This window comes from Peromyscus eremicus, chromosome 2, assembly GCF_949786415.1.
Source record: "Peromyscus eremicus chromosome 2, PerEre_H2_v1, whole genome shotgun sequence".
In the NCBI taxonomy this organism is placed as follows: domain Eukaryota; kingdom Metazoa; phylum Chordata; class Mammalia; order Rodentia; family Cricetidae; genus Peromyscus; species Peromyscus eremicus.
The window spans coordinates 65,447,954-65,474,968 of NC_081417.1; the positions used below are offsets into that span (position 1 = coordinate 65,447,954).

Below are 27,015 nucleotides of genomic sequence, written 5' to 3' on the forward strand. Positions count from 1 at the left end.
ACTCTTTTGGGAGGCCTGCCACCCAGCTCCCAAATAAATTACACATGGAGGCTTATTCTCTTTTTTTTTTTTTTTTTTGCTTTTTCAAGACAGGTTTCTCTATATAGCTTTGTGCTTTTCCTGGAACTTACTCTGTAGCCCAGGCTGGCCTCAAACTCACAGAGATCTACCTGCCTCTGCCTCCTGAGTACTGGGATTAAAGGTGTGCTCCACCACTGCTCGGCTTTGGAGGCTTATTCTTAATTATTAATATCCGGCCTTAGCTTGACTTGTTTCTTGCCAGCTTTCCTTAAATTATCCCATCTACCTTTTGCCTCTGGGCTTTTCCCACTCTCTTACTTCTGTAAATCTTACTCTTACTCCTTGGCTTGCTGTGTAGCTGGGTGACTGGCTCCTGGAGTTCTCCTCCTTCTCTGGCTACTTCTTCCTTCTTCCTCCCAGATTTTTCCTTCTATTTATTCTCTCTGCCTGCCAGCCCCGCCTATTCCTTTCCTCTGCCTCACTATTGGCTGTTCAGCTCTTTATTAGACCATCAAGTGTTTTAGGCACAATAACACAGCTTCACAGAGTTAAACAAATGCATCATAAACAAAAGTAACACACCTTAAAGTAATATTCCCCAACATTTCCCCCTTTTTGTCTAATAAAAATAAAGGTTTTAACTTTAACATAGTAAGACTACATACAAGAAAAACAAATATCAAGTAGAAATTACATTTACAATGTTCTGTCCATTTGTAGTTGACATATTCAAAGAGAATAATGCATTATCTATCTTCATGAATCCAAAGTTTTACACCTAACTTACTTTCTATCATAACTAAGGAAAACTGCAACTATAACTATCTAGTCTTCACAACTCCATCAAAGACCCAGAAGGCTATAATATTACCTAACAACAGAGACATTTGGCTACCTGGACAGTCACCCAAAGTTCCTATGCAATATTGGGGCATCCATCTTCAGCCTATAGGCCCAGACTATCTGGCAGTAGAGCAGGAAATTTCAAGGACTGTCCTGCCTTGTTTTGGCAAAGTTCAATAGTCTTTTTCCTGTGTGCCCTGCACGTCCAGTCTATATGGCACATTGTTAGCAGTCAAAGGCAAGAACAGTTTCTTTGCCCAGTGGCTGACCTTGCCACAGTGAAAGCAAACTCCATAGGGAGTTCCTTCAATGCCCATCATCTCTGAGGTAAACTGTGCTACCAGGAGCAGATGTACCTCATTGTCATGAAAAGCCCCAAGTTAACAAAACATTTTAAATGCCATATTCTGTAGGTCTTTGAAAGGTTTGAAGGCCATCTGTCTATCTCAAATATATCTCTATATGATCTAGAAAGCATACCTAATATATCTATAATTTTGTTATAAATGACTAATCACTAACCTATGTTTCCTGATAATCCTATATAGTTTATAATAATAGTTTTCAAAAACCATAACTTCATCCTACATTTCCAAATGAACTGCATAGACACAATATCTCAGAAAAAAATAGAAACATACATACAATATGTTGTAACAAAAATAACTTTAAATTTTTATCAATATACAAAAATCCTTTAAACAAGAGTAGAAACATATATACAATGTAACAAAAATAACTTTAAATTTGTATCAATATTCTATATTCCCCTAAATGATAACAAACATCTATAACCCACCAAATAACTAAAACCACTCACACTCCCCGTACCTCTTGGGAATGTGGGTATCATTTTCTCTAGACTGCTTCTTGCTGTCTGTGGATGAAGCATCTTTAGAAACCCAGAGAGAAAAATTTGAGATAATGACCAAATCCTTGGGAAGACCAGATATAATCTGTCGATAGATATCACCTGTCAAGATTCAGGAGGTCTCACTCCTGATCACACCTGATACATCTCATTCCTGAAGGAATCCACAGCCTCTCATTGCCTGTGGGAACAAAACTCCAAAGCATTTTTGATTTCCATTTGACAATTTTTTTTTTTACTTTTTTAAAGTTAAGATAGCCATAACGTATCTTGGTTGCTTCAATTTTGCAGTCCTGCTCACAAGCCCGTGTCTGCCAGCAGCTATCTTTCGCTCATTACCATTCAAAAAATTCAAAATCAGCACAGTAACCTACAGGATCCAGATTCCATGTGTATTTCCCATCTCTACATGGTTTATTATTATTATTATTATTATTATTATTATTACTTTTACTCTGTCTTTAAAGACTTTATTTTAAAACTATTTATTTCTTTCTACGGCTGCCCATACCCCTTTTCTTTCTTTCTTAAGCCTACGCACTTTGTTAAACACACTGTAACCTATTTAAAGGTAGGTTTTTTTGTTTGTTTGTTTGTTTGTTTCCAATCTGGACCTCTATTACTCCATATCTCTAGTCTTTTTTGACTGCACAAGCAAACTTTTAAACTGCTAACCTACACCTGGATCCTCTGTGAGCGGTTCTTGGCTAGCTCTGCCCACTTCTGGACTAGTGAAAGCCAGGCCTAAAGCTCATAGCCCAGTCGGAGGTGTGTGACCAAAAACCGTGTTCATCCTTCCTAGTGCTCTAGAATGCTGATGCTTGCACTATAGGAGGCATTTTTACTTAGTTTTTTTGTTCCTACTTAATGTACTGGCTGTTCAAAGGCTCATTGACCTGAAGAAGCTGTCTGGCCGAAATTCTTTTTTTTTTTTTTTGGTTTTTCAAGACAGGGTTTCTCTGTGCAGCTTTGCGCCTTTTCCTGGAACTCACTTGGTAGCCCAGGCTGGCCTTGAACTCACAGAGATCCGCCTGGCTCTGCCTCCCGAGTGCTGGGATTAAAGGCGTGCACCACCATCACCCGGCTCTGGCCGAAATTCTTAAAGGAACCATATCCTTTTTTTTTTTTTTTTTTTCAGCTTTCTCGGGCCCTGGGGATATTCAAGTGCCATATTAGTATGCCAAAATGTTGTTTGTTTTTTCTTTATCTCTTTTGGGGGGCCACTACTCAGCTCCCAAATAAATCACACATGGAGGCTTATTCTTAATTATAAATGTCTAGCCTTGGTTTGGCTTGTTTCTTGCCAGCTTTCATTAATTTATGCCATCTACCTTTGCCTCTGGGCTTTTCCCACTCTCTTACTTCTGTAACTCTTATTCTGTAGCTTGCTGTGTAGCTGGGTGGCTGGCCCTTGATGTCCTCCTACTTCTCTGGCTACTTCTTCCTCCTAGATTTCCCCTTCTATATATCCTCTCTGCCTGCCAGACCCACCTGTTTTTCTCTCCTGCCTCACTATTGGCCGTTCAGTTCTTAATTAGACCATCAGGTGTTTTAGACAGGCACAGTAACACAGTTTCACAGAGTTAAACAAATGCAACACAAACAAAAGTAACACACCTTAAAATAATATTCCCCAACATGTATCTCTTCAGACAGACCTAGAACCAATAGATTAAAAAAAACAAACTTGTATTAAACTACACAGTAGTTATCAAAGAAATGCTGTCACTCAAACCATTTTCTCTGAACTCAGTACAATTTTATTAACACAGTTATTAGAAGTACCTACATTTAGCTTAGCATTGTAGTTCACACTGTAATTCTAGCATTTGAGAGCTTGAGGCATGAGGATGAGATTGTTGCTAGCCTGGGCTACATATGGTGAGATTCCTTCTGAGAGGGAGAAAGAGAGAGAAAGTCCCAGGTGTAGTGAAATTAGAGGACTGAAAGTTGATGAACTTATTCAAAGAAATTGAGGAAAAGGGGGGTAAATTCAATAAAAGATGTATGGAAATAATAAAAAATAGAGGTATAAAATCAGTATTGAAAATGAAAATACAGGGCTGGAGAGATGTCTCAGTGATTAAGAGCACTAGCTGCTCTTCTAGAGGACCCAGGTTCAATTCCCAGCACCCACAATGACAGCTCACAACTGTCTTAACTCTAGCTCAAGGGAATCTGACACTCTCACACAGACATACATGCAGGCAAAACACCAATGCACATTTAAAAAGAAATAGATGAAAATGAAAATGCAGCCAGGCACAATAGTGCACACTTTTAATCTCAGCATTTGAGAGGCAGAGGCAGGTGGATTTTTATGAGTTCCAGGACAACTAGAGCTACAAAGTGAGAGTCTGTCTCGGGGGAAAAAAACAAGAAAAAAGAAAATACTATAAGATTTTTTTTAAAAAGTCTGTTCTTTGAAAAAGCTAAATCAAATGGAGGGGATAAGATTCATTGAAAGAGAAGACAAAATTAAACAATACTAGCAATGAAAAAAGGAATATGAGCTAGATGTGGTGACATACACCTGTTATCCCAACACTGAGCCTGAAGCAAGAGGATCATATCATAGGTTCAGGGCCAGGTTGGAGTACACAATAGGACCCTGTCTCAAAACGGCAAAACTGTGGTCAGTGAAATGGCTCAGTAGATAAAGCCTCTTCCCACCAAACCTTACAACCTGAGTCAGTCCCCCTGCCCTCAGGCCCACATAGTGGAGAGAGAGAACCCACTTCTGAAAGTCCTCCACATGTGCACACATACCCACACATAACATGCACATTAAATAATAAAATCATTTAAAAGTTAGAAAATCAGCAACACTTTAATAACAATATACTTTAAAGCTTTGATGAACTAGACACCTCATTCCATATGCATTAGAAACTAGGTATAATGGTACATATTCATATAGTCCTAGCATTTGGAAGATTGAGGCAGGAGGATTGTAGAGTGTTTCGGGCCTGCCTGGGCTACATAGTGAGACCCTGTCTCAAACAAATCAAATAAAATCAAAACAAACAAAAACAGCACTTCAGTAAAACTGTCCAGTGAGGACCGACTTCTTCCCAAGTCAGGTATTTAACCAACATTCCCTGGTTCAGCAGAGGCTGTTGTTAGAGGATAGAACTTGCTGGGGCCTCAGATACATAGCTGCACTAGTGTCTAGGTTTGATCCCCAGTATACACACATAGTGAATTTCTGCCATACTAATTAATAAATATTCGTGCTCTTAAGTCATACCCTGTACCTTCTGGTACCCACTGGTACCCACTCTTCATCTCATGAAGTCTCCTTATACAGTAATCCCATTCAAAGACCCCGTTCCACTCACATTTATTCTAACTACCCAGTGTTTATACAGTACTGGACATTATTTTTGCTTTGACCATTACAAAATGACAAAAATTGGGGCCTGGAGAGATAGCTCAGCGGTTAAGAACTCTTACTCTTTCAAAGGACACAGTTTGACTTCCAGCACCTACAATGGGCAGCTTACAATGGCATGCAACTGCAGCTTCAGGGGATCCAATGCCAATCTCCTCTGGTTTGCATGGGCACCTGCACTCACATGAATATACCACACAGGACATAGTATGTATATTCATAATTTTAAAAAGAAATCTTAAAACATATCTACTAAAATTTTAAATTAATTAAAACCTAATTACTAATAAAAAAGCACAGATGGTTTTATAGGTGAAGTCTACTAAATATTGTAAATAATATTCTAATTAAACTGGTCAAGTTCTAAAAAAGTGGATTTGTAACTCATGTGTAAAGCTATTATAGTATGACTTGGTAGCTAAATATAACAAAGATACTGTTAGAAGGAAAAAAGAAAATCTAGTCTGTAATATGAATGATGATAAAAATATTATAAATAAAAAGAAATTAAAGCCGGGCGGTGGTGGCGCACGCCTTTAATCCCAGCACTCGGGAGGCAGAGGCAGGCGGATCTCTGTGAGTTCAAGGCCACCCTGGTCTCTACAGTGAGTTCCAGGAAAGGTGCAAAGCTACACAGAGAAACCCTGTCTCGAAAAACCAAAAAAAAAAAAAAAAAAAAAAGAAAGAAAGAAAGAAAGAAAGAAAGAAAGAAAGAAAGAAAAGAAATTAAATCCTAGAATATATTAATCAAAAATACCAAAACCAAGTTGAATTTAAACAAGGCTAACAACTTTTTGTGATACAATTAGTATTGAAAGGAACTTCCTCAACATAACACCCATGAAAAACCTGACTTAAGTCATGAATACTTAATGTTGAAAGCCTCAAAGCCGCATAAGATTGAGGACAGAGCTAGCACCACTTTGTCCAAATTGTACTGAAGGAACAGCATTGCTGTGGAGGTGCAATCAGACAGGAAAAATAAAATGTATCCAGACTGCAGAGAAATAAATCAGTCGTCAGTTGCAAAAGATCTGCATACTATGTAGAAAATCTGATGGGTCCACAAAACCCCTAGAGCTAATTTCAGCAAGTCCACAAGGTATAAGATTAATATCCAAAACTCAGTTGCATTTTTATATCTGAGCAGATATGGGTTAATATACAAAACCCAATTGTATTTCTACCTGTGAGCAAATACACAAGATTAATATACAAAACCCAGTAATATATCTATTTATGAGCAGATACACAAGATTAATATACAGAACCCAACTGTATTCCAACTTATGAGCAGATACATAAGATTAATACACAAAATCCAATTGTATTTTTATATATGAGTAGAAAAGCAATCCAAAAGTGAATTTAAAAAATTTCCTTCTCACAATGGTATCAGAAATAAGATAATTTAGGAATAAATTTAACAAAAGTATAAGATTTGGGATCAGCAGGAGAATGCTTGCCTATTCATGATGCCTTGGGTTTGATTTGAAAGACTCAATATTATTAATAACAATGGCAAGAATGTGGAGAACAGGAGCTCAATACTGAAAACCTCATTATTAGAATTCTCATTAGTGGAATTACAGCTTACCAGCTTCCTTTTGTTGTTTGTTTGTTTTGAGACAGGGTGTTTCTACATGTTCCTGGCTGTCCTGGAACTTACTATGTAGAACAGGCTGGCCTCTAACTCATAGAGATCTGCCTGTCTCTGCCTTCAGAGCTCTGGGATTAAAGGTGTGCATTACCATGCCTGGCTCAGTTTGCCAGCTTATTGAGATATTAAATTATAGTTAGCCGATGACCCAGCAATTCTCTCCCAGTTGTGTCTACTCAAGAAAATGAACATATATGTGTACACCCATGCTTGTACATGAATGTTTACAGTAGTATTCTTCATAATTGCCTCCAAAAATGGAGCCAATCTGTTATCTCTCAAGTGATAGATTAACACAAGGTAGTGTATCAGCTGGGTATGGTGGTGGAGATAGTGGCCAACCTGATCTATAGTGAGTTGAGGACAGCAAGGTCTATGTAGAGAGACCCTGCCTCAAAAAAAAACAAACGAAAAAGTAGCATATCTAATTTTTAAAAATTCCATTTAGTAATGAAAAAGAACCAAATAGTGATGTGTGTTACAGTAGGGATAAACCCCGAAATATTATTAGTAAAAAGGAAGTAGAATTTAAAAAAAAAAATCACTTATTGTAAGACTATGTATATAAACCAGACAAATAATGGCGATGAAAATTAGATTAGTGGCCGGGCGGTGGTGGCGCACACCTTTGATCCTAGCACTTGGGAGGCAGAAGCAAGTGGATCTCTGTGAGTTCGAGGCCAGCCTGGGCTACAAAGGGAGTCCCAGGACAGCTAGGACTGTTATACAGGGAAAAAACTGTCTCAAAAAAATAAAAAAATAAAATCAGAAAGAAAATTAGATTAGTGGTTGCCTAGGTCTGGGCATTGAACAAGGAATGATTGCTAATGATGGTCAGGAAGACTATTAAGATGCTGAAAATGTTGTAAAGCTATATTGTATTGATTGCGCAATTCTAAATTTACTAACAGTCATTTAAAATGAGCAGATTTTATGGTGTGTTAATTATTCCAGAAGTAGAGGGGCTGGAGAGATGGCTTAGCGGTTGAGAGCACTGGCTACCCTTCCAAAGGACCTGGGTTCAACTCCCAACACCCACATGGCAGCTCACAAACTGTCTGTAACTCTAGTTCCAGATGACCTGGCATCTTCACACAGACATCCATGCAGGCAAAACACAAGTGCACATAAAAAAATCCTTAAGAAAAAAAAACAGAAGTAGAAATTCACAGTACTTTTTTTTTTTTTTTTTTTTTGAGACAAGTTTTCTAGCTCAGGCTGGCCTGAAACTCTGTAGCCAAAGATGACCTTGAACATCTTTCTTATCCTACCTCCACCTGAGTTCTGAGATTACAGGTGTGTGCTCCATAGTCAGCCTCTGTGCTGTTGGATCAAACACAGGCTTTGTGCATGCTAGACAAGCCCTCTGCCATCTCAGTACCTCGGGACAGTTTTTAATGGTGCACCTCCAGAAGTTTCTCTGTAAAATCAGGAGAGAGAGCATGCCCACCATTACTACTGTTAGTCGGTGTCGTGAGTGGACCGGTGCAGTCAAAGAAAAATCATCATGTGTGTATATGGATTGGAATTTAATATTATTCGTGGATTGTGTGACTCTCGGGGATTGACAAACTTCCTGTGACAGACCAAGTAATAAATATTTTAGCTTTTGGTAGTATGTTTTCTAAGCAGCCACACAGGGACAATACGTGAATTGATATGGCTGTGTTCGTGCACACTGTATAAAAACAGCCAGTGGACCAGGTTTGTTCCATAGCCATAGCTCTCCAACCCCTTAGTTATACAGAAAAATCCGAGAAAGTCTTTAGAGAAATAATCAGCATTATTAACCAAAATTATTAGATATAAATTATGGAAAAGTATGGAATTCCTAAAAAAGACCGAAAATTCCCATAATGACCCAGCAGTCTCTACTAGGCACACATCTAAAGGCACTTAAGTCGGCTGCTAAGGTTCTGTACTCACTCACTCACTGTACAGCATCCAACAGATGAGTGGATTTTAAAATGTGATACATACACACAGAATATTATTCAGCCCCTTAAAATAAGGAAATCTTTTTCAGCAACATAGATGAACCTAGTGGACACATCTTAAGTGAAGTCAGCCAGACATGGAATGGCAGATTAGAAAAGTAGACTTGGAGAAACAGTGACTGGAACGGTGGTACATTACCTAAGGAGCTAAAAACTGGTGCGGAGGGGAGAGGTTGGTCAGCAGACAAAATCTCAACTAGGGAGAACAAATTCAGGAGGTGTAGATTATATAATATAGTAGCCCTGGTTAATAACAGTGTATAATACTTGAAAATCCCTGAGAGAGGGCCTTAGGGGCACATGCCTTTAATCGTGGCACTTGAGAGGCAAAGGCAGGAATAACTCTGTGAGTTCAAAGCCAGCCTAGTCTACATAGTGAGTTCCAGAACAACCAGGGCTATGTAGAGAGACCTTGTCTCAAAACAAAACAAAAAATTCCTGAAAGTATATAAAGTAATACGTAAGTTAATTATTAGCTTAACAGTGTAGACATTTCCAAACATGTTATGAGCTGGGAATGTAGCTTAGTAGTAGAGCACAGGTTTAGTATGTGTAAGCCCGGGGTTTGTTCCCTAGCACCACAAAAAAAGAAGAATCATGTTGTATACCATAAGTATATACAATTTTTATATACAATTTTATACACCATGTTTTACTCAATTAAAAATAACTAAAGACCAGGCAGTGGTGGCACACGCCTTTAATCCCAGCACTTGGGAGGCAGAGACAGGCGGATCTCTGAGTTCAAGGCCAGCCTGGCTTATAGAGCCAGTTCCAGGACAGCCAGGGCTACACAGAGAAACCCTATATTGGAGAAAAACAAAACAAACAAACAAAACCAACTAAAGATTACTAGGTCTAAGATAATGTACAAATCAATCATGCTTCCATTTTCTTGTGAGTGTATCCTTGCAAATAGTTAAAAACGTTTTCTTTTTTGTTTTTGTATTTGTTTTTATTTTGAGACAAATCTCACTTTGTAGCCCAATTTATCCTTGAGCTTGCTGTCTTCCTGCCAGAGTTAGTATATAGACATATATACCAGTACTTTTGAAATAAAGTGTGTGTGTGTTTCATATATAGACTTAAATATGTGTTCACAACTATATATATATATATATATATACACACACACACACACACACACACACACATAATTTTTAATTGGTTTGTTTGATTGGTGGTTGGGGTTTTGTTTTTGAGACAGGATCTCTTACAATTTACAGTGGCCTCCAACTTATAAGGTAACTGAGGATGACCGTGAACTCCTGATCCTCCAGCCTTATCCTTCCAAGAGCTGTGATTATAAGCATATGCCACCCCACACCCAGATTGTTATATATATCTTGAGATGGGGTTTCCTGAGTTACTAAGACTGGCCTGGAACTTACTATGTAGACCAAGCTAGTCTCTAATTCAAGGTCTTCTTGCCTTAGCCTCCAGAGTGCCAGAACTACAGGTGCATCTCCACATGTAGCTACAGTATATAATTTCACAGAAAATGGATGGCCATTATGTTAATTGTTAGACCTAAATTGGATAAGAGACTCAAAAACTACAATAATCCCAGAAGCAGTAGAATCTCAGCAAGTTCATTTCCAATTTGGTCTACATAATAAGTTCCAGATTAGTCAAGGCTACTTAGTGAGACCCTGTCTCAAAAACCAGAGCGGGTGGGGCACTCAATATGAGGAAACAGAAGAGACCAGACAGCAGGAGTTTAGAGGCTGGGAGGCAGGTGGATGAATGGCCGCTGACTTAGCAACTGCAGGTTAGGCAGTTTCACTCAAGAATTCCAAGAAAGCTGAATCCTAGGGCTGGAGAGATGGTTCAGAGTTTAAGTACCTACTTCAGAGGATCCGTGTCCTGTGGCCAGCACCATGGCCAGTGACTCACAGCTGCCGGTAACTACAGCTTCAAGCCACCTGGAACTATACCTTCAAGGGAATCCAGCACCGTCTTCTGGCCTCCCCAGGCACCTGCACATGTCACACGCGCACGCACGCACACACACACACACACACACACACACACACACACACACACACACACACGCACGCGCACACACACAAATAAAATTAATTTTGAAAAAGAAAACTAAATCCTAAATTGCAGAGGGAAAAGTTAAAATTTTTAGTTAGTTTACCCAGAATCCTCAAAAACCACAGGAATTGGCAACTCTAGGTGTCCTGTACTCAAAGGGGTAGCTAAAGAAAAATATTTAAGAACTTAAAACTCTACTCCCCACCCCTCCTAATGGGCAGTGCATCATTTTACCAGAAGTTTCTATTTCTGTAAAGAGGGCAATATAGAAAATATTGCCAGCCGGGCGGTGGTGGCGCACACCTTTAATCCCAGCACTCGGGAGGCAGAGCCAGGCAGATCTCTGTGAGTTCGAGGCCAGCCTGGGCTACCGAGTGAGTTCCAGGAAAAGGCGCAAAGCTACACAGAGAAACCCTGTCTCGAAAAACCAAAAAAAAAAAAAAAAAAAAATTGCCATATTGAAGGATGCCAGAAATAGCTGGAGGCTTCAGTGCCTTGCCAAAACCAAGGAAATTAAGTGGTAATGCACACTGAATGTTAAGCTCAAACATTTTTATTTCTTTCAGTTTTTGCCCCCAAAGATCTAAGCACTAAGATCTTCCTCAGAAATGGCTTCACCCTACCCTGTACTCAGAGTTCCCGGTGGCTTGAATCCCTTACTCTTTTTTTTTCTTTTTAAATATTTATTATTATTATTATTATTTTTTTTTATTTTGCAATACAGTTCAGTTCTACATATCAGCCACGGATTCCCTTGTTCTCCTGCCTCCTGGAATCCCTTACTCTTAAACTATGAGCGGGCATCCAATGATAATCAGATGATTGAGAAAAACTTCTCATAGAGGAAACATAACTAGGAAGATTTTAGAGGGTAGAGAGACAATATAGGGAGACTAAAACATAGGAACTAGTTACCCGTATTCTCATATATGTGAGACTTGAGTGCTTGAAGCGAAAATAAGATACAGTAGAAAGAGACCTTTTAATGGACTAATACTGTTCAGCCTCTGGGTAGTGAGTCACAGCTCTTCATTTTAAAATCCTCAGTATGTTTTATGGGCTGGCAAGGTGGCTCCGTGGGTCAAGACCCCTGCCACCGAGCCCACAGCCTGAGTTTCATCCTTGGGACAGATGCACATGGTGAAGGCGAGGGCAGACCCCTGCAGCGTGTCCTCCACAAGCATGCCCCGCCCCACATAAGCTTCCTATTAAAAAAAGTTTAGATGCTTTTCTGTTGCTGTTATATGGTTCATGATTTTCACAATAACCCGAAACAGAAATTCAAAAAGGAATGAAAATACATCAAAGAGACTAGGCAGACAGATCTTGAAAAAGAACCAAATATAACTAAGGAAGCAAAAAAAGGCTGGGGTTGCGGCTCATTGGTAGAGTACATACCTATCTGCTAGAGGTGCTGGTAATTTTTCCCCACAGACAGTTTAAAAGAATAGGTTAGATAGATGGTAGATAATTGAAAAGTTACCTAGAACACAACATAAAGAAATAGAGAAATAAGAAGGATGAAAAAACAGAGTCATCAAACGTGAATGTTCCAAACATCAGGATCTGCAAAAGAATAGAGGAAATGGGTGAGAGGCAGTATTAATAATGACTAAAATTTTCAGAATATTTGAACAATATAAATATTAAGATTTAGAAACTCATGAATCTCCATGAAGAAAAATAAAAATCTGAATTCTTATATGTCAAAGTAAAATTGCAGGATTCTAAGACGAAAAGATCAGCCAAAGGAAGTGGAGAAAAACTTCCTTCTAAGTACCAGGCGGATAGCAGACGGTCGGGCAGATAGCAACAGTGCGGTAGTTTCCTCACGTTCATAGAGGGCCATTGGCAGCCTTACGCTGTACACTCAGTGAAACCTTTGTTCGAAAGAGTCAGAGGCATCCGTGAGAGTTTACTTCAACAAAGTTGTACTTCAAAACTGTGGAGGATATACTCAGAAAATGATCTCCAAAGAAGGGTGGGAGATTCAGATGGGGTAGTAAGTAAAGCAGCATGAAGTATGTGTGTGAAGTGTTCATTGGTTCTCAGTTCTGCTTGAAGAGGAAAGCAAGGTGACTGTACTAAAAGTATTATATCTGTGGTAACACTAGGTTTGTTGGTCTGATTTCTTCTTAGGTGCACAGAAGATGGGTGTCCACATAAGAAATTCTTTCATACACGTTTTCTCATGAGAATGAGATTAACACCAGATTGTTCCAAAATGTTGATCTCAACATCTTCTGGATATCTCTTGATTTTGCACGATCTAGACTTAACTAAGTCTTTAGAAGTAGGCAGCTATCCCATTTTGAGAGCAAGAAGAACTACTTCAAATTCAGGTAAGATTTACTGAAGAATCTGAGCCACAGAGATTTCTGTTGTACGTGTGCAAGCAGGGAAAGGAAAGAAAGTTAAAGCTGTTCTTCAGGAAGCTTTCTCGTGGCTTTCCAGGGACATGCGATGATCTATGTTTACCTCCAACAGCACTAACTTGTAATCTAGAAAGACTCTGAACTCTCAAATTTCTGTCTGATTTCTACTTGCCAGAGAATCACCATCCCTGCCTTGAACTTAGTGATAGCCCGTGGTACCTGTTTTAGGATGTTGAGTTATAGTCACTTCAAGAGTTCTAGGTCACCGGGCAGTAGTGGCGCATGCCTTTAATCCCAACACCGAGGAGGCAGAGGCAGGTGGATCTCTGTGAGTTCAAGGCCAGCCTAGTCTACAAGGTGGGTTCCAGGACAGGCTCCAAAAGCTACACAGAGAAACCCTGTCTCAAAAAAAAAAGAAAAGAAAAGAGTTCTAGGTCTTATCTTTCCTACACTTCCATGTCCACTCACAGGCTGATTCATTTTGGAGCATCCTCTTGCAAAAGCCTTGTTCTTTTTTCATTGCTGATTTCAGTAAATTTAAATGAAGCTGGGGCTCATAAAACCTTAAATGCTATATTATATCAATATTATCTGACAGGCATCATATTGCATCTGCATCTGGAAATGAAAAGACTGGCCTAGAGTCATACTCATTATTAGGACTGTTTATAAATCACAACCCAAAGTGAAAAGACCTTTGGTTAAAAAACAGCTTCAAATGGTTCGATTCTTTCTCCTGTGTTCACAGGCTACTCCTGAAAATTCCTTTTGGGTTAATGCACTGGCCACCAAGCCTGACAACCTGAGTTCCATCTCTGGAACCACACAGTTGAGAGATCCAACTTGTACAGGTTGCCCTCTGCTCTCCCCACTTACGCTGTGGCACACACAAGAAATAAGTAGCCGTGTGGTTTTTAATTTTTTTTTAATCCCTTGGGAAAATGCAGGTATAATTGTATTAAATTTATAATTTGAAATTTTTAACTTTTATGAACTTACAAAATTTAACAGTTATTGAAGTCTAATGCTTTTTAGGTTCAAAATTGCCCTCTAAAAAAATTAAACATTGATAATCAACTTAATGAGAAGCTGTAGTTGGCCACTTTTTTTAAAGGTTTGAGACGGTTTCTCTGTGTGGCTGTAGCTGTCCTGGAACTTAATATGTAGACCAGGCTGGCCTTAAACTCAGAAATCTACTTGCCTCTGCTTCCCGAGTACTAGGACTAGCGGTATGTGAATGACGCCCCTCAAGTTGTCCATTTTTGACTGAAAAACCAAAAAGCTGTTCGGTCTCTTAAAGGTGATTCTAGTTGTAAATGTCACAGGGAGTCAGGCTGTCAAGGACTCTCCAGAAGTGCGCAGCTGCCAGAGATGCAGGGTGAAGTGTAGCTGTGTAAAGTAACGTAACACCCAGGTATCTGATACTCATTGTCCCACAGGTTTTAATTTTTTTCTTCTGTTTTAGAAATGTTAGAGAAGCGAAGATGTTTGCATGCTTATCTGTTTCACACATCTTTTGTGATGTGTGAAAACCTAGAAAAGGTTTTCAAAAGAATGTAGACCTGAAACAGAACCAAGAGCTGTTCTGTCTCATCTTAGGTATAGTCATGAGATTTTGTTGGTCATTTTGGGTGAATTCTAGAAGTTCAAATAGATAATTAAAAAATTAAGAGATTCTACAAGAGTTATGCTAGGTTTATTGTTCGGTTTTCTTTTCAAGATTTGACCACTTCATCAAGTTCTTCTGGTTCTAGAGTTTCTGGTTCACCTTGTCATCACAGTGACGCTAACTCATCTGAGAAACACGTGTCACGAGCCTCTCAACGAGAAGGTGTGTTAAAAAGTGGGTTTACAACCTTACAGCAATGGTTTCCATCAAATAGCTTTCTTTGACTTAGTTTTAATCCATAAAAACAAAAACCAGGAAAGATCAGGCCCATCTTGCCCTTCCAGTCATCATTTGAAAAGGCCAACCATCTTGTGCTTTAACCTCTGATAGAAGCATTGGTTTTATTGCCCTGGCCCAACCTTAATTTGGTCTAGTTTGAAGATGAAGTAGTTGGGAACTGTATTTAAGAAATGTAGATTCTGAACAAGGATGCCATGAAAATGAAATCAGTATATATGCAGAGGTAGGCCTGGTGGCACAGCCTGTAATCCAGCGCTTGAGAGAGGCAGGAGTATCAGCCTCGTTTACAGAGAAGTCTAAACCAGCCTAGGCTATGTGAGACCCTGTCTTAAGAAACAGCAGCAGCAGCAGCAACAATGAAGTTTTTTTCTCTTGATACAAAATTTCTAGGTTGCTTTCTTATGCCATCTGTGAAAATGGTTTCTCACTTTCTACTTATCAACAGCGGCATACTAGGAACTGGGTGAAGGAAATGACCCGGCTTATAGTAGAGTCACCAGGAAGATGGCTCCCACCCTTGTTTTATATCTCTTTATCCTATGGGTAGAGACTTGCGGTTGCTCAACTTAAAGTTTTTCCAGTTTCACGGTGGTATAAAGTAGCATGCATTCAACAGAAACCAAACTTCACATTTTGAATTTTGATCTTTCCCCACCTAGCTATATGCATTACTTTTTCTCATGGTTCTGGAAAGTAATGGGGTATCTTGCAGTTCGTTACACTGTTATAAGAATCAACAGCCAATACTGTACACCAAGCTGTCACAGAGCTGTGCTGTCCCATGGGTTGGCTGTATTAAATGCATTACAACCTAAATATTTCAACTTTGGATGAGTGTCTTAATCCCAGTATAAAGAAGCATCTGACTGTCCGTAGGGGCCATAAGTCCTGGATTCCGAATATTTCCTTCTTTGGTCTATAGACCAGTAAGTCCCCTGAGTTGAGAATTGTGACCTTAATTTCCTAGATTCCTTCCATGCACATGAAATCAGTTCTTAAATAAAGGGCCTTTTGAGATACAGGTCCAATGAAAAAAGACCTCACTCAGCTTTCATGCCTTAGATCACTGGTTAGTCCTGCTGCAAAAGTCACATATATTGGGGTTAGGAGATCAACCATGTTTTTTACATGTGGTATAGTGTGAGGGGCAAATTAAGAGGTGAAGGCAAGAAGGTAGTTGCCAGAAATCATGGTTTTGCCTTAGTCCCTGGGTAACAAAAATCCAAAATCTTTAATTTTTTTGTATCTCAGGAGTTTCACCACGAAATAGTCTTGAAGTCTTAACCCCTGAAGTTCCTGGTGAGAGGGATCGTGGAAACTGCATCACATCCTTACAGCTGCACCCCAAAGGCTGGGCCACCCTTCTTCGGTGCTCAAGCAACACTGATGATCAGGAGGTACGGGCTGCAGTGCTTCTTGTCCGCAGGGCTCACTGGACAAATTGCCCTTCCCTGCCCTCAGGGCGCACTGCAAAGACCCTGCTTCTCCACTCCTCTCCCTCCCGCTCTGTGGCTTTCTCCCTTTCGGTCTCTTCTTCCTCTCCTGCCTTGGTGTAGTGAGCTGAGAAGTGCCCTAAAGACCATCATCAGCTGACGTCATGCCTAGCTCCTTTAATCTTGCCCCCATCATGGGAACAAAAACAAACAAATCCATACAGTCCACATTATACACCAAGCTGTTTAGCTAAGCTGACTAAATGTAGGGTTTAGTAAGGCCGTTATCATCACTGTCTCTCTAAAAGCCAGGGGAAACTGAGAAAGGAAGGGGCTAAACTGATGCCTGGAGGTAGAGTTAAAAGACCTTAGGATCACCCCAGCACTCAGAAGGTACAGGCAGGCAGATCTCTGTGAGTTTGAGGCCAGCCTGGTCTACAGAGTGAGTTCTAGGACAGTCAAGTCTACACAGAGAAACCCTGTCTCAAACAACAGCGAAAAGACCTTAGGCTCTCATCTCTGTGGTAGGCAGGAGTCTGCAAGAAGCTCACGGGCTCTACAGACCAAACTGAGGGAAGACAGAAAGGCCTTTGAAGCACACCGAGGACAGAAGTACTCTGGGCCCTGGACTGTTGGTGCCCTCAAAAAAAGGGATGTATTACTACAGAAGTCATAGCCAGCCTCGGGAGCAAGAGGTCTTACAGCATGGTAGCACACACTACCTCTAGCTTATGAAGATAAAGCTAGAGTTAGGTGAGAAGGATGATACTCGTCTAACTGATTTCTTGCAACACTCCTGTGGTGTGGGCTCTGTTGAGCTTCTCAGCAATAGTCTCTGCAGTCTGTTTGGGGATCTGTAACCTGGTTTGTCCTTTCTCCTCCTCCAGTGGACTTGTGTCTATGAATTCCAAGAAGGAGCTCCAGTGCGACCTGTCTCACCTCGCTGTTCCCTGCGCCTGACTCATTACATCGAAGAAGCCAACGTGGGCAGGGGCTACATCAAAGAACTTTGCTTCAGCCCTGACGGACGGATGATCTCTTCCCCACATGGCTACGGGATTCGCTTGTTGGGATTTGACAAACAGTGCAGTGAGCTTGTTGACTGTTTACCCAAAGAGGCCAGTCCCCTGCGGGTGATCCGTTCTCTGTACTCTCATAACGATGTGGTCCTGACAACAAAGTTCTCTCCAACACACTGTCAGATTGCCTCAGGGTGCCTTAGTGGACGGGTCTCTTTGTATCAGCCAAAGTTTTAGGCACAACTTACATCAAATAAGGAACTCTTCTGGTGTTTGGCTTATGAATTACTTCAATTTAGGTGAAGTATTTTCTTTTTTAGAAGATCTTATAAGTTTGGGTCAACATCTTGGTTCTTATGGGTTGGTGAACACACATGTGACCTGAGTACTTGGCCATCCGGCATCATCCGGGCATCTCCGTTTCAACCATGCAGCGTCATCTGTCAGCATTCCTTTGCTCCTGCTCTCTGTGCCACTGAGCTTGGGTTTTCTTGGTCATTTTGCATGTGGCTCTTGTTCTCTCCCCCACCCCCATTCCACCACTCCTCTCTGCCTCCCTTCCTCTTTTTTGATTTTGGTATGAATTTTGCGAACATTTGACAAGAGTCGTGGTTGGGATGAGGAAAAACCCATGGCACTAGTCTTAAATAAAACCCAGAAGTTGGATGTTGGCACGCCAGTTGTTGAAAGAAGAAAAGTCATCTTCATTTATCAGTACACTTGGCCTTTAAAGTTGCTGTCAAATACTGAGCACAGATAATGGCATTATTCTCATAACTGATACTCTTGCAACAAAATACCTTTTTAAAATTTCCTGTTAAAATTACACATTATCTCATGTGAGATTTTTGTTGTGAAATTCTAGAAAAATATTACAACTTCTTTGTAATTTATTTTACTTGTATGAATTTAAAATCTCCAGCATGTGTCTTTATTTGATATTTTGTTCCTGTCAGCAGCATTGGAAAGGAAAGGAAAAGGAATAAGCTTGGTCACTTCTGTTGTACAGAAGATCTGTTCATTAGGTTGGTGCAGTGTCTGGCCGTAGAGTGAGAAGATTAACGTGGCTTAGGTTGGCTGTGACTCTTGGAATCACACAGATGAGCTGTTCACAGTGGTAGGGTGAGAGAGAACTCAAAGACTGTATTGTTTGTTCCTTCAGCCCGAGAGCATAAACTCAGCTCTCCCTGTTAGTGAAAAGGGAGCTGCAGTCCTCTAAGAGGTTGTCATAAGTCGACAGTCAGTGACTTGAGTAGCACTTCTGTCTTGTGTTTGGTTATGGAAAGTATCAGGCAAGGTGTGAACACAAGGCTCGTCCTGTCTTGAATGGGCAACATCCTTCCGGTCTCTGCTACATTGATTGGCACTGTGTTGAGATATGCTTGAAGCTGTCATAATTTAAGCCAGGTAAGTAGCCTTGCTCTCTTTGGTCACATGCCCTTTAGGCCAGTGTTTCTCAAATGTTAGGATGCAGTATAATCCTTGAAGGATTTGTAAAGAATGCAGGAATCTGGGCCTGACCTGACCTTAGAAGACTGATTTAGGCAGGGAAAGGACTCCATTTGTAATAAACAGAACCTTCAATCGTCTGTATCCAGGTGGCCTCCAGGTCATAGTTTGAAAACACAACCTGAAATGGCAGTAGGTGTTTCTGTATCCATTTGGTGCTTAACACAGTTCCCACAGCTATTTCAGCTCTTTAAACAGTAATAATAATAAATCAACAATAGCAATTTTAGAGGAGCAGATAACTTGAAGTGGTATTTATTTTATTGTTGAACAAATAAAAGAAGTTAAATGATTTGCCTAAGGTCATACAAAGTTAGTGGTAAAGCCAGGGCCAAAATTCAAGTCTCGATTCCTTGCTCAGGGCAGTTTCTACTGTATTATGCAGGCCGTTAAAAACATCAGTGATTATGGGCATTTTTTCTTTAGGTTATATTATTGTGAATAAGATGATCAGATTGGGAAAGACAGGCATGCAAGTAGATGCTGAGAGTTTTATCCATAGCAAAAAAAGTATTTTAATACTTACAGAAATGTTTAAATAGCCCAAATACATGAATAAATACACAGTTTTTTTCTAGTGCCCATTATTCCCACAACTGTAAGAGCTTGTGTCTCACTGAGAACAATACTAGCTCCAGGACAGTCTTTAAAAATTAGATCTTCTTATCATAGATGTTGGAAAAGCTGGAAGTTTTGTAGTCATTGAAAAAATAACAAAGCACAGTGAAAATCATAGGCTTGCTTCAATAGGTTTGAAAAAAATTTTTTCCCAAAGAAAATAGTTTAGGAGGAAAATATTACAATCAAAACTATCACAATTAAAAGCCATTAAGTATAAAGATGAAATTGACATTCAAAAGAAGATCATAATTGTTAACAGTTTGGAAAGAGTTCTGTGTCAGACATTATACCCACATGTCACCTAAGTCAAGCCAGGGATTCTTGAATCACTGTTTTTGAATACCTACTATGTGTTAAAGAATGTGTCTGCTTTACCACTGGCCCTACAGACACCCTTACAAGGTAGGTGGACTGAGCCTCCAATCATGTTGAAGATAGCAATGGGTCAGAAAAACGAAGTGACCTGCCTGAAGCCACAGTTGGCAGTGGGAGGCTGCACTGGATTCAGACCCAGGTTTGCCTGTTTATTCTTTGCTAAGTCTGTACTCACTCCTTTACCATTCTGCCCCTAAATTCATGAAGGATGAGCTACACTGGTCTGTTAGTTTATGTGCTCGGTATCTTCTGCAAATTTTTATTACAAGGCTGGCCTCATTCCCTTCAGTACTGTGTAAAAACATTTCAGACGCTGATGTTTCCATGAGACTGAAGATCCTAACCCCAGGCATACATGTGGGCCAGTCCTAAGCGAAAAACTAAGCAGGGCAAGCACCCGTGATTTTGAAAAAAATGTAGATGATAGTCAGCCTTGTGTAGAAGCAAAGCTACATAGATGAGACCTGAGAAGAGCCGGCAGACTTAGCAGAGAACCGTTGCTCTCCGAGGTAGAGTCAGGGTCAAGAAAATAGCAGGCAGTATTAACCAAAAATTGAAGGGCCTCAGAAAACCTATACTACTGGAAAAAGTTGCATATTACCATCTTAAGGTCCCATTTTAACAGTCTAAAAATCTGGTATTTTTTACTGTTTTATTAAGTCACTTTTATTATAATTGGTAGAAGTATATTATAATTGATAATGAAGTTATTACTATCAGTAAATCTTGGTAAGTCAGTCATGCTAGCCAAAAGCTTCCTTCAGAACATCAATTAGTGGGAATGCTATGCTGAATGACTTAGGTGCATCAAATATACAGTAGTTGCTTATTTTCAAAAAGGAAGTGAAGGGCTAAAATAAGAGACTTGTTTTTAAAAAAATGTGTGATCATGGGGCTGGAGAGATGGCTCAGCAGTTGAGAGGAAGAGAAGTCTTGCAGAGGACCCAGGTTCAATCACCAGCTCCCAACTGTCTGTAACTCCAGTTCCAGGACTTATCACCTCCCCCAGACATACATGCAGGTAAAACACCAGTGAAGTGGGGGGGGGGGGGCACGACACGGACACCTTTAATCCCAGCACTGGCGAGGCAGAGGTCAGTCTGGTCTACATACTAAGGTTCCAGGCTAGCCAGAGTTATACAGTGAGACTCTTTTTTTTTTTTTTTTAAGTGTTGTCTTTTTTCTCAAAGCCCAAATCATATGTATATTTTATTTTTTCCCTCCTGTACCTAGGACCAGGTCACCGAATAGAATCTTGAAGGTTGTTGTTCTAGGTGAGTATAGGGGAAGCACCCCAAGAATCTCTTAGAAGACTGGCATGTCTCATGTTGGAGTATGCAGCACTGTGTCCGTTACACTTGGCTTTTAGTTTATTTATTTATTTATTTATTTTCCGAGATAAGGTTTCTCTGTGTAGACCTGACTACCTTAAAACTCACTTTGTAGACCAGGCTGGCTCCCAACTCAGAGTTCCCTCTGCTTTTGCCTCCCAAGTGCTGAGATTAAAGGCGTGCACCACCATGCCAGGCTTTTGTTTGGCTTTTATAAAAGCAGGAGATATGGCCTAGTAACTTCCAGGTGATAATCCTCCTCATTCAGTGACCAGTGGTCCTTGGGTGCTGTATAGGTCCACTCAGTAACACCTGTTGGTCGTGAAGGAATCCTTATATATGAATTCTGTCTGGATAACTAATGCACAGCTCTTCAGTGCCAACGTTTTAAATTTGTACTTAATTTTGATGCAAGTCTCCTTAGGTATGGTAGTCTACCTTCCTGCCTTCTTACACAGCATGCTCAGTCTAATTCGTTTTATCATGATGAAGTTACATTCATGATGTGTTATTGCAAATACCCAATGAGCTCTGATACCTGTAGAACATTTCATAGAACACAAAGGGCTATAAGAAATGTGAGGAATATCTCTTAGCAAGTGATTCTCACAACTATGTAATTATTTGCCTCATTGTTAGCTTTAAAAAAAATGTATTGCGAAGTAATGTGTTCCATCAACAAGCCTGTTTCTAACAGGCTTCTATTCTGTGCTGTCTTCAAGTTACGGGCTGTGACATGAGTTAACCGGTCCTGGTCGTTGCCCACAAAAGTAACCGGGCAAACTCTGGGCACACAGTGAGCCAACTCCTCTGGCTGTGTTCTACTCACCAGCTGAACGATGAAGCCCCCAGCTAAAGGTGAGGCTACTTTCCCAGTGCAACCAAGTGAGAGATGTATGAACTAAAGCTGCTGCTGGATTAAAAACTAGCATTGGCCCGAAGCACAGTATGGACACCAGCTCTGCATCTGCAGGGGTCCTTCCCGCTTCTAGGACCAGAAGAGTGCAGAAAAGAAAGGAAACTCCAGGAGGCTTAAGACCATAGCGATGCCGTTGAAACCACTGAAATGTATGCTTGAGTATCACACTAGAAGACTAACATGGACATCCTAGAGATACCTCCTGTTCAGATGGTAATGGAAATGATCACCAACAGGAAAGTCTCCAGTTTGCCTTTATGCTGCTGTTTTGAGTTGTAAATGACCTGACAGAGGAGGTTTTAGTCAAAAGCCCCAAGGAGCACATCTTAATGCACATATCTTTTGAATGTATGTATATAAACGTCACTATAAGTGACACCCCCAGGAGTAATGATGTTCAGGATTTAAATCTGGTCACAGTCTTTAAGATAGGCCGAATCTGTAGCTTCCCCAAGGCTCTGGCTCATAGATTTCATGGCTTTCACACTAAAGAATAGATACTTGAATTTTCTTCCAAATTTGACTGCATTCTTCATCTCCAAACTGTTTTTTCCCCCCAAACATTAAGTTTGTATTTTTGGCAAACTTGGTTTATTCTAGTTAATAAGCTGTCAACCAGAACACTTTCTCACAGGGTCTAAGGTGCTATTGGTCCTTTTGCTAGACTGTGCGCTCCTTGAGGGCAGGGCTATCTTTATTCTTGTATCCATGGTGCCTGGGAGAGGATCTGGCAGAGTAGTTGTTCAATAAATATCTGTTGAATGAATCAAATGAACCTCAAATGTGTGGCCTCAAGTTCTCATGAAGCAGAATGTAATTCCAAAATTAATGAGCCCCAGAGGCAGTAACAGGTGGTGGTGGTTGGGTTTTTTTATTTTGGTTGGTTTTGTTTGTGTGTGGGGGGGGTTGTTGTTTTATTTGTTTTTAAGTAGCAGGCTGTCTTCATCTGGGTATTTACTGATTTTGAACATAAATTCGGGCTCTCTCTTTCATTGAACATGGATTTGAACCCTACTATATGCTTAGTCCAGTACTAGGTGCTCAGGGAACAGAGATGAGAAACTAAAGTCTCTCTATAGAAGCCTATGAAACACATGAATCCAGGGCTGGCGTTACAGGGCTGGGGATTATATAGGCTCCATGCTTGTTTCATGCCCTTTTGTAAACTTGGGAACAGCAGCACTACATTTTCATGTGGCTCTTGGCTCGCACACTAAGTAGTTTTTACTTAGATGGACATTGTAAGAACCATAAATTACACATCTTCCACCTACCTGTGAGTAAAAACATTCATTCAAAGATAGCACAAAGTCATGATTTCATACCTTAATTTGTAATCTATAATTAAAGCTACTTCTAGAAGGTTTTTGGTATGTCAAGTGTTCATTTCAGAACAGAGAAGCTTTCTAAGACTGTGCATGGTTTTACCTTTCCCACTGAATTGTTTGCAGCCTTTGAGTGGATAGAAGGGACCACGGTGACCACCGCACACACCTCCACAAAATCTCCCGGTTTACTAAACCCTTATATGTGCACTGAATAGTTTGGTACGTGTCTACCTCATCATGTGATTTTAAGAAAGAAATGTTACTTGCAAACATTGGACACACTTTTGTGTGTGATTAACGTGTTTGAAAGGTCAATGGAATATCAAATATAGTGCCTGGAAATAGTTTGCTTTCACCGCCTGGGTGTGCATTTTTAGATCAGGATTGACCATAAGGTTGAGACAGAAGCAGTAGCAGAATAATTTGCTACTGATAATAACTTTTCTGATCATGTAACCTCCAGAAAAAATTATGAATTCATGCCAAATTTTTTGTTGTTTTGCTTTTTTCATAGTTTTTGTTTGTTTGTTTGTTTGAGAAAGAGGTTCACAATGTAGCTCTTATTGGCCTGGACCTCACAGAAGCCCACCTGTCTCTGCCTTCTAAGTACTGAGATTAAAGGCGTGTGCCATCAGTACAGGCCTGGCTCCACATTTTGATTATTTACCAGTTATGCTATTATATTAATCAAAATATATAGCTGGGTAATGGTGGCACACACCTCTAATCCCAGCACTCAGGAGACAGAGGCAGGCAGATCTCCAAGTCTGAGGCCAGCCTGGTCTACAGAGCACGTTCCAGGACAGCCAGGGCTGCACAGAGAAACCCTGTCTTGAAAAACAACAAAACATATGCAGAAGAAAAAGTGTAACACTTAAAAGTCAAAGTTCTAAGTTTCTCTCTGCACTAGAGAGGTAAGAACAGAATGGTTTAGCCAGGTTGGTAGCACAGGCCTGTACTTCCAAGCACTCTGGAAGCTGAAATACAAAGATTGCTTGTGCCTGGGCAGAGCCAGCTTGGGTGACATAGCATGACCCCACCTCAAAACTAAACAGGGGGCTGGAGAGATGGCTCAGAGGTTAAGAGCACTGGCTGTTCTTCCAGAGGTCCTGAGTTCAATTCCCAGACACCACATGGTGGCTCACAACCATCTGCAATGAAATCTGGCGCCCTCTCCTGGCCTGAAGGGATATACACAAGCAAAACACTGTATACATAATAATTAAATTAATTTAAAAAAACTAAACAAATAAGAATGAATTTCATTCGATTCAGATTGTTTTGACAAACTAGATAAAGTAATTTAACAAATTGTAGCTCTAATTTTCACTGTTAGCTCTTTCACTGACATATTTTGGGCTACTTAAAAATAAGACGTTTTAGTTGGGCATGGTGGTACATGCCTGTAATGCCAGCACTTGAGAGGTTGAGGCAAGAGGATCACAAATTTAAGGCCAGTCAGAGTAACATAGTGAAATTAAAAACAAAAACGGCAAATAAAAATAGTTTTTTAATTGGATAAGAAATTGGCATTCTAATGCACATTAATAATACATATTAGTTTCCTGTTAGTGCTGTACCAAACTCTCATGACCTTAGTGGTTTAAAGTCATACAAAGGTAAGATTACAGTTGGAGATCCAGAACGGGTCCCTACTCAAAAATCAAATCGTGAGGGGCTGTGTTCCTTCTGGGGCCTCTGGTGAGTATGTATGCCTTGTATTCTCTAGCTTACTGTCTCTCCCCCCTGCAAAACCAATGACACAGTGTGTTCTCATGTTCTCTCTGATACAGGTTTGTGATAATCATGACAAACATGTGTGGGGTTTTGTTGTTTTTGTTTTGTTTTTTCCAAACAGGGTTTCTTTGTACAGCCCTGGTTGTCCTGGAACTCCATTTGTAGACCAGGCTGGCCTCGAACTCACAGAGATCCACCTACCTCTGCCTCTCAAGTGCTGAGATCAAAGGTGTGCACCACCATACCTGGCTGGGATCTGAATTTCATCTCCAGCATCCATATAAAAATCCAAGTGTGCTGGTCTATGCTTGTGAATCCCAGAGCTGGGAGACAGAGACAGATACCTGGGGCTCAAGGCCATGCAGTCTAGCCTAAGCATAGAGCTCCCAGGTCCCAGTGAGAGACCTTGTCTCAAAAAATAAGGTGGATAGCTTGAGAAGAAATACCTGAGATTGACTTCTGGCTCTCATCCATGTGCACATGAGTACACACACACACACACACACACACACACACACACACTCATGAGATTTTTAGTGATCCTTCTGCCTCAGCTGGCCGAGAACTGGATTACAACTGTGTACCACCACACCTAGGCCTGACCCGTCTCCGCAGTCCCAGCAGCACTTGGCCCTGTGGTCATGGGGGTCTGCAGTGGTCCCTAGCCCACGACACATTTGGGAGGAGGGGGTAGAACTTTTAGACAACAGAGCCTGTTTGGGGGATGTTCATTTGGGGACCCAGGCCCCTTCCCCTCTCCACTTCCTGCCTGTCAGACGGTCCACACTTGGCCATGTGAACCACAGGTGTACTGCTTCATCACAGCCCCAAACAGTGACGTCAGCAGACCAGGATGTAGAACCTCCAAAACTGAGCCAAAAGAACCCTTCCCACCCGTTATTACATTGATTTATGACGTAGGGGGAAGGGGTGTGCTTGTGCCGTGGTGTGGGTATGGAGGTCCGTTCTCTCTTCCTGACGTTCAGCTCTGGACATTGAACCTCAGTCATCAGGCTTGGCATCGAGCACCTTTACCTGATGAGCCATCTCAACGGCACCCTTTCCACTTTTAAAATTGATTTGTTTTGTTCAGTCATGGGAAGCATACACGGCCCCAAGAGCTTTTCCTTGCTCTCACTCTCAGCCAGAAGTCTGTGCCGGAAGCTGTGTTGACTACCTTCATCACTAATTCTCACTCAGGATCTCTCCCAACCCCTCCCCCACTGGGAAAACTGATCCTTCTGAACAGTGAGGCAGACCAGCTGCCTTTTCCTCCAAGTCCCTCCCATAGCAGAGGGCTCTAATGTGCGTTAGAATCATCTGGAAGAGCTAAGCCACAGGTGTTAGGCCTCAGCTTGAGCCTCTGTCTTTGCCCTGTCTAAAAGCCGTGCACCTCATCTACCCGGTTTTCTGCTGCTGCAGGCCTGGGGACCACAGTTTGAGAAACACAGAGACAAGTTAGGATTATTTTGTGTGGCTGATGGATGGATCGGTGTATCAAGTCAATCAGAAAACAACTTTAATTTTTTTCTTTTTTTTTTTTTTTTTTTTTTTGGTTTTTCGAGACAGGGTTTCTCCGTGTAGTTTTGGTGCCTGTCCTGGCTCTCGCTCTGTAGACCAGGCTGGCCTC

The 27,015-nt window shown here is 40.8% G+C and overlaps 1 protein-coding gene across 2 annotated transcripts in view; it reads left to right on the plus strand.

Moving 5' to 3' along the window:
• Dcaf10 (DDB1 and CUL4 associated factor 10) overlaps positions 1 to 18,458 on the plus strand; it is a 39,907-nt gene extending 21,449 nt beyond the window's left edge. For both annotated transcript variants that reach the window (XM_059254281.1, XM_059254280.1), the window contains 4 exons: positions 12,969 to 13,171; positions 14,925 to 15,035; positions 16,365 to 16,510; positions 17,434 to 18,458. In XM_059254281.1, the coding sequence (XP_059110264.1) occupies positions 12,969 to 13,171; positions 14,925 to 15,035; positions 16,365 to 16,510; positions 17,434 to 17,802 (829 nt within the window). In that variant the 3' untranslated portion in view covers positions 17,803 to 18,458. The remainder of the gene's footprint in view (positions 1 to 12,968; positions 13,172 to 14,924; positions 15,036 to 16,364; positions 16,511 to 17,433) is intronic.
• Positions 18,459 to 27,015: the final 8,557 nt, after the last annotated feature.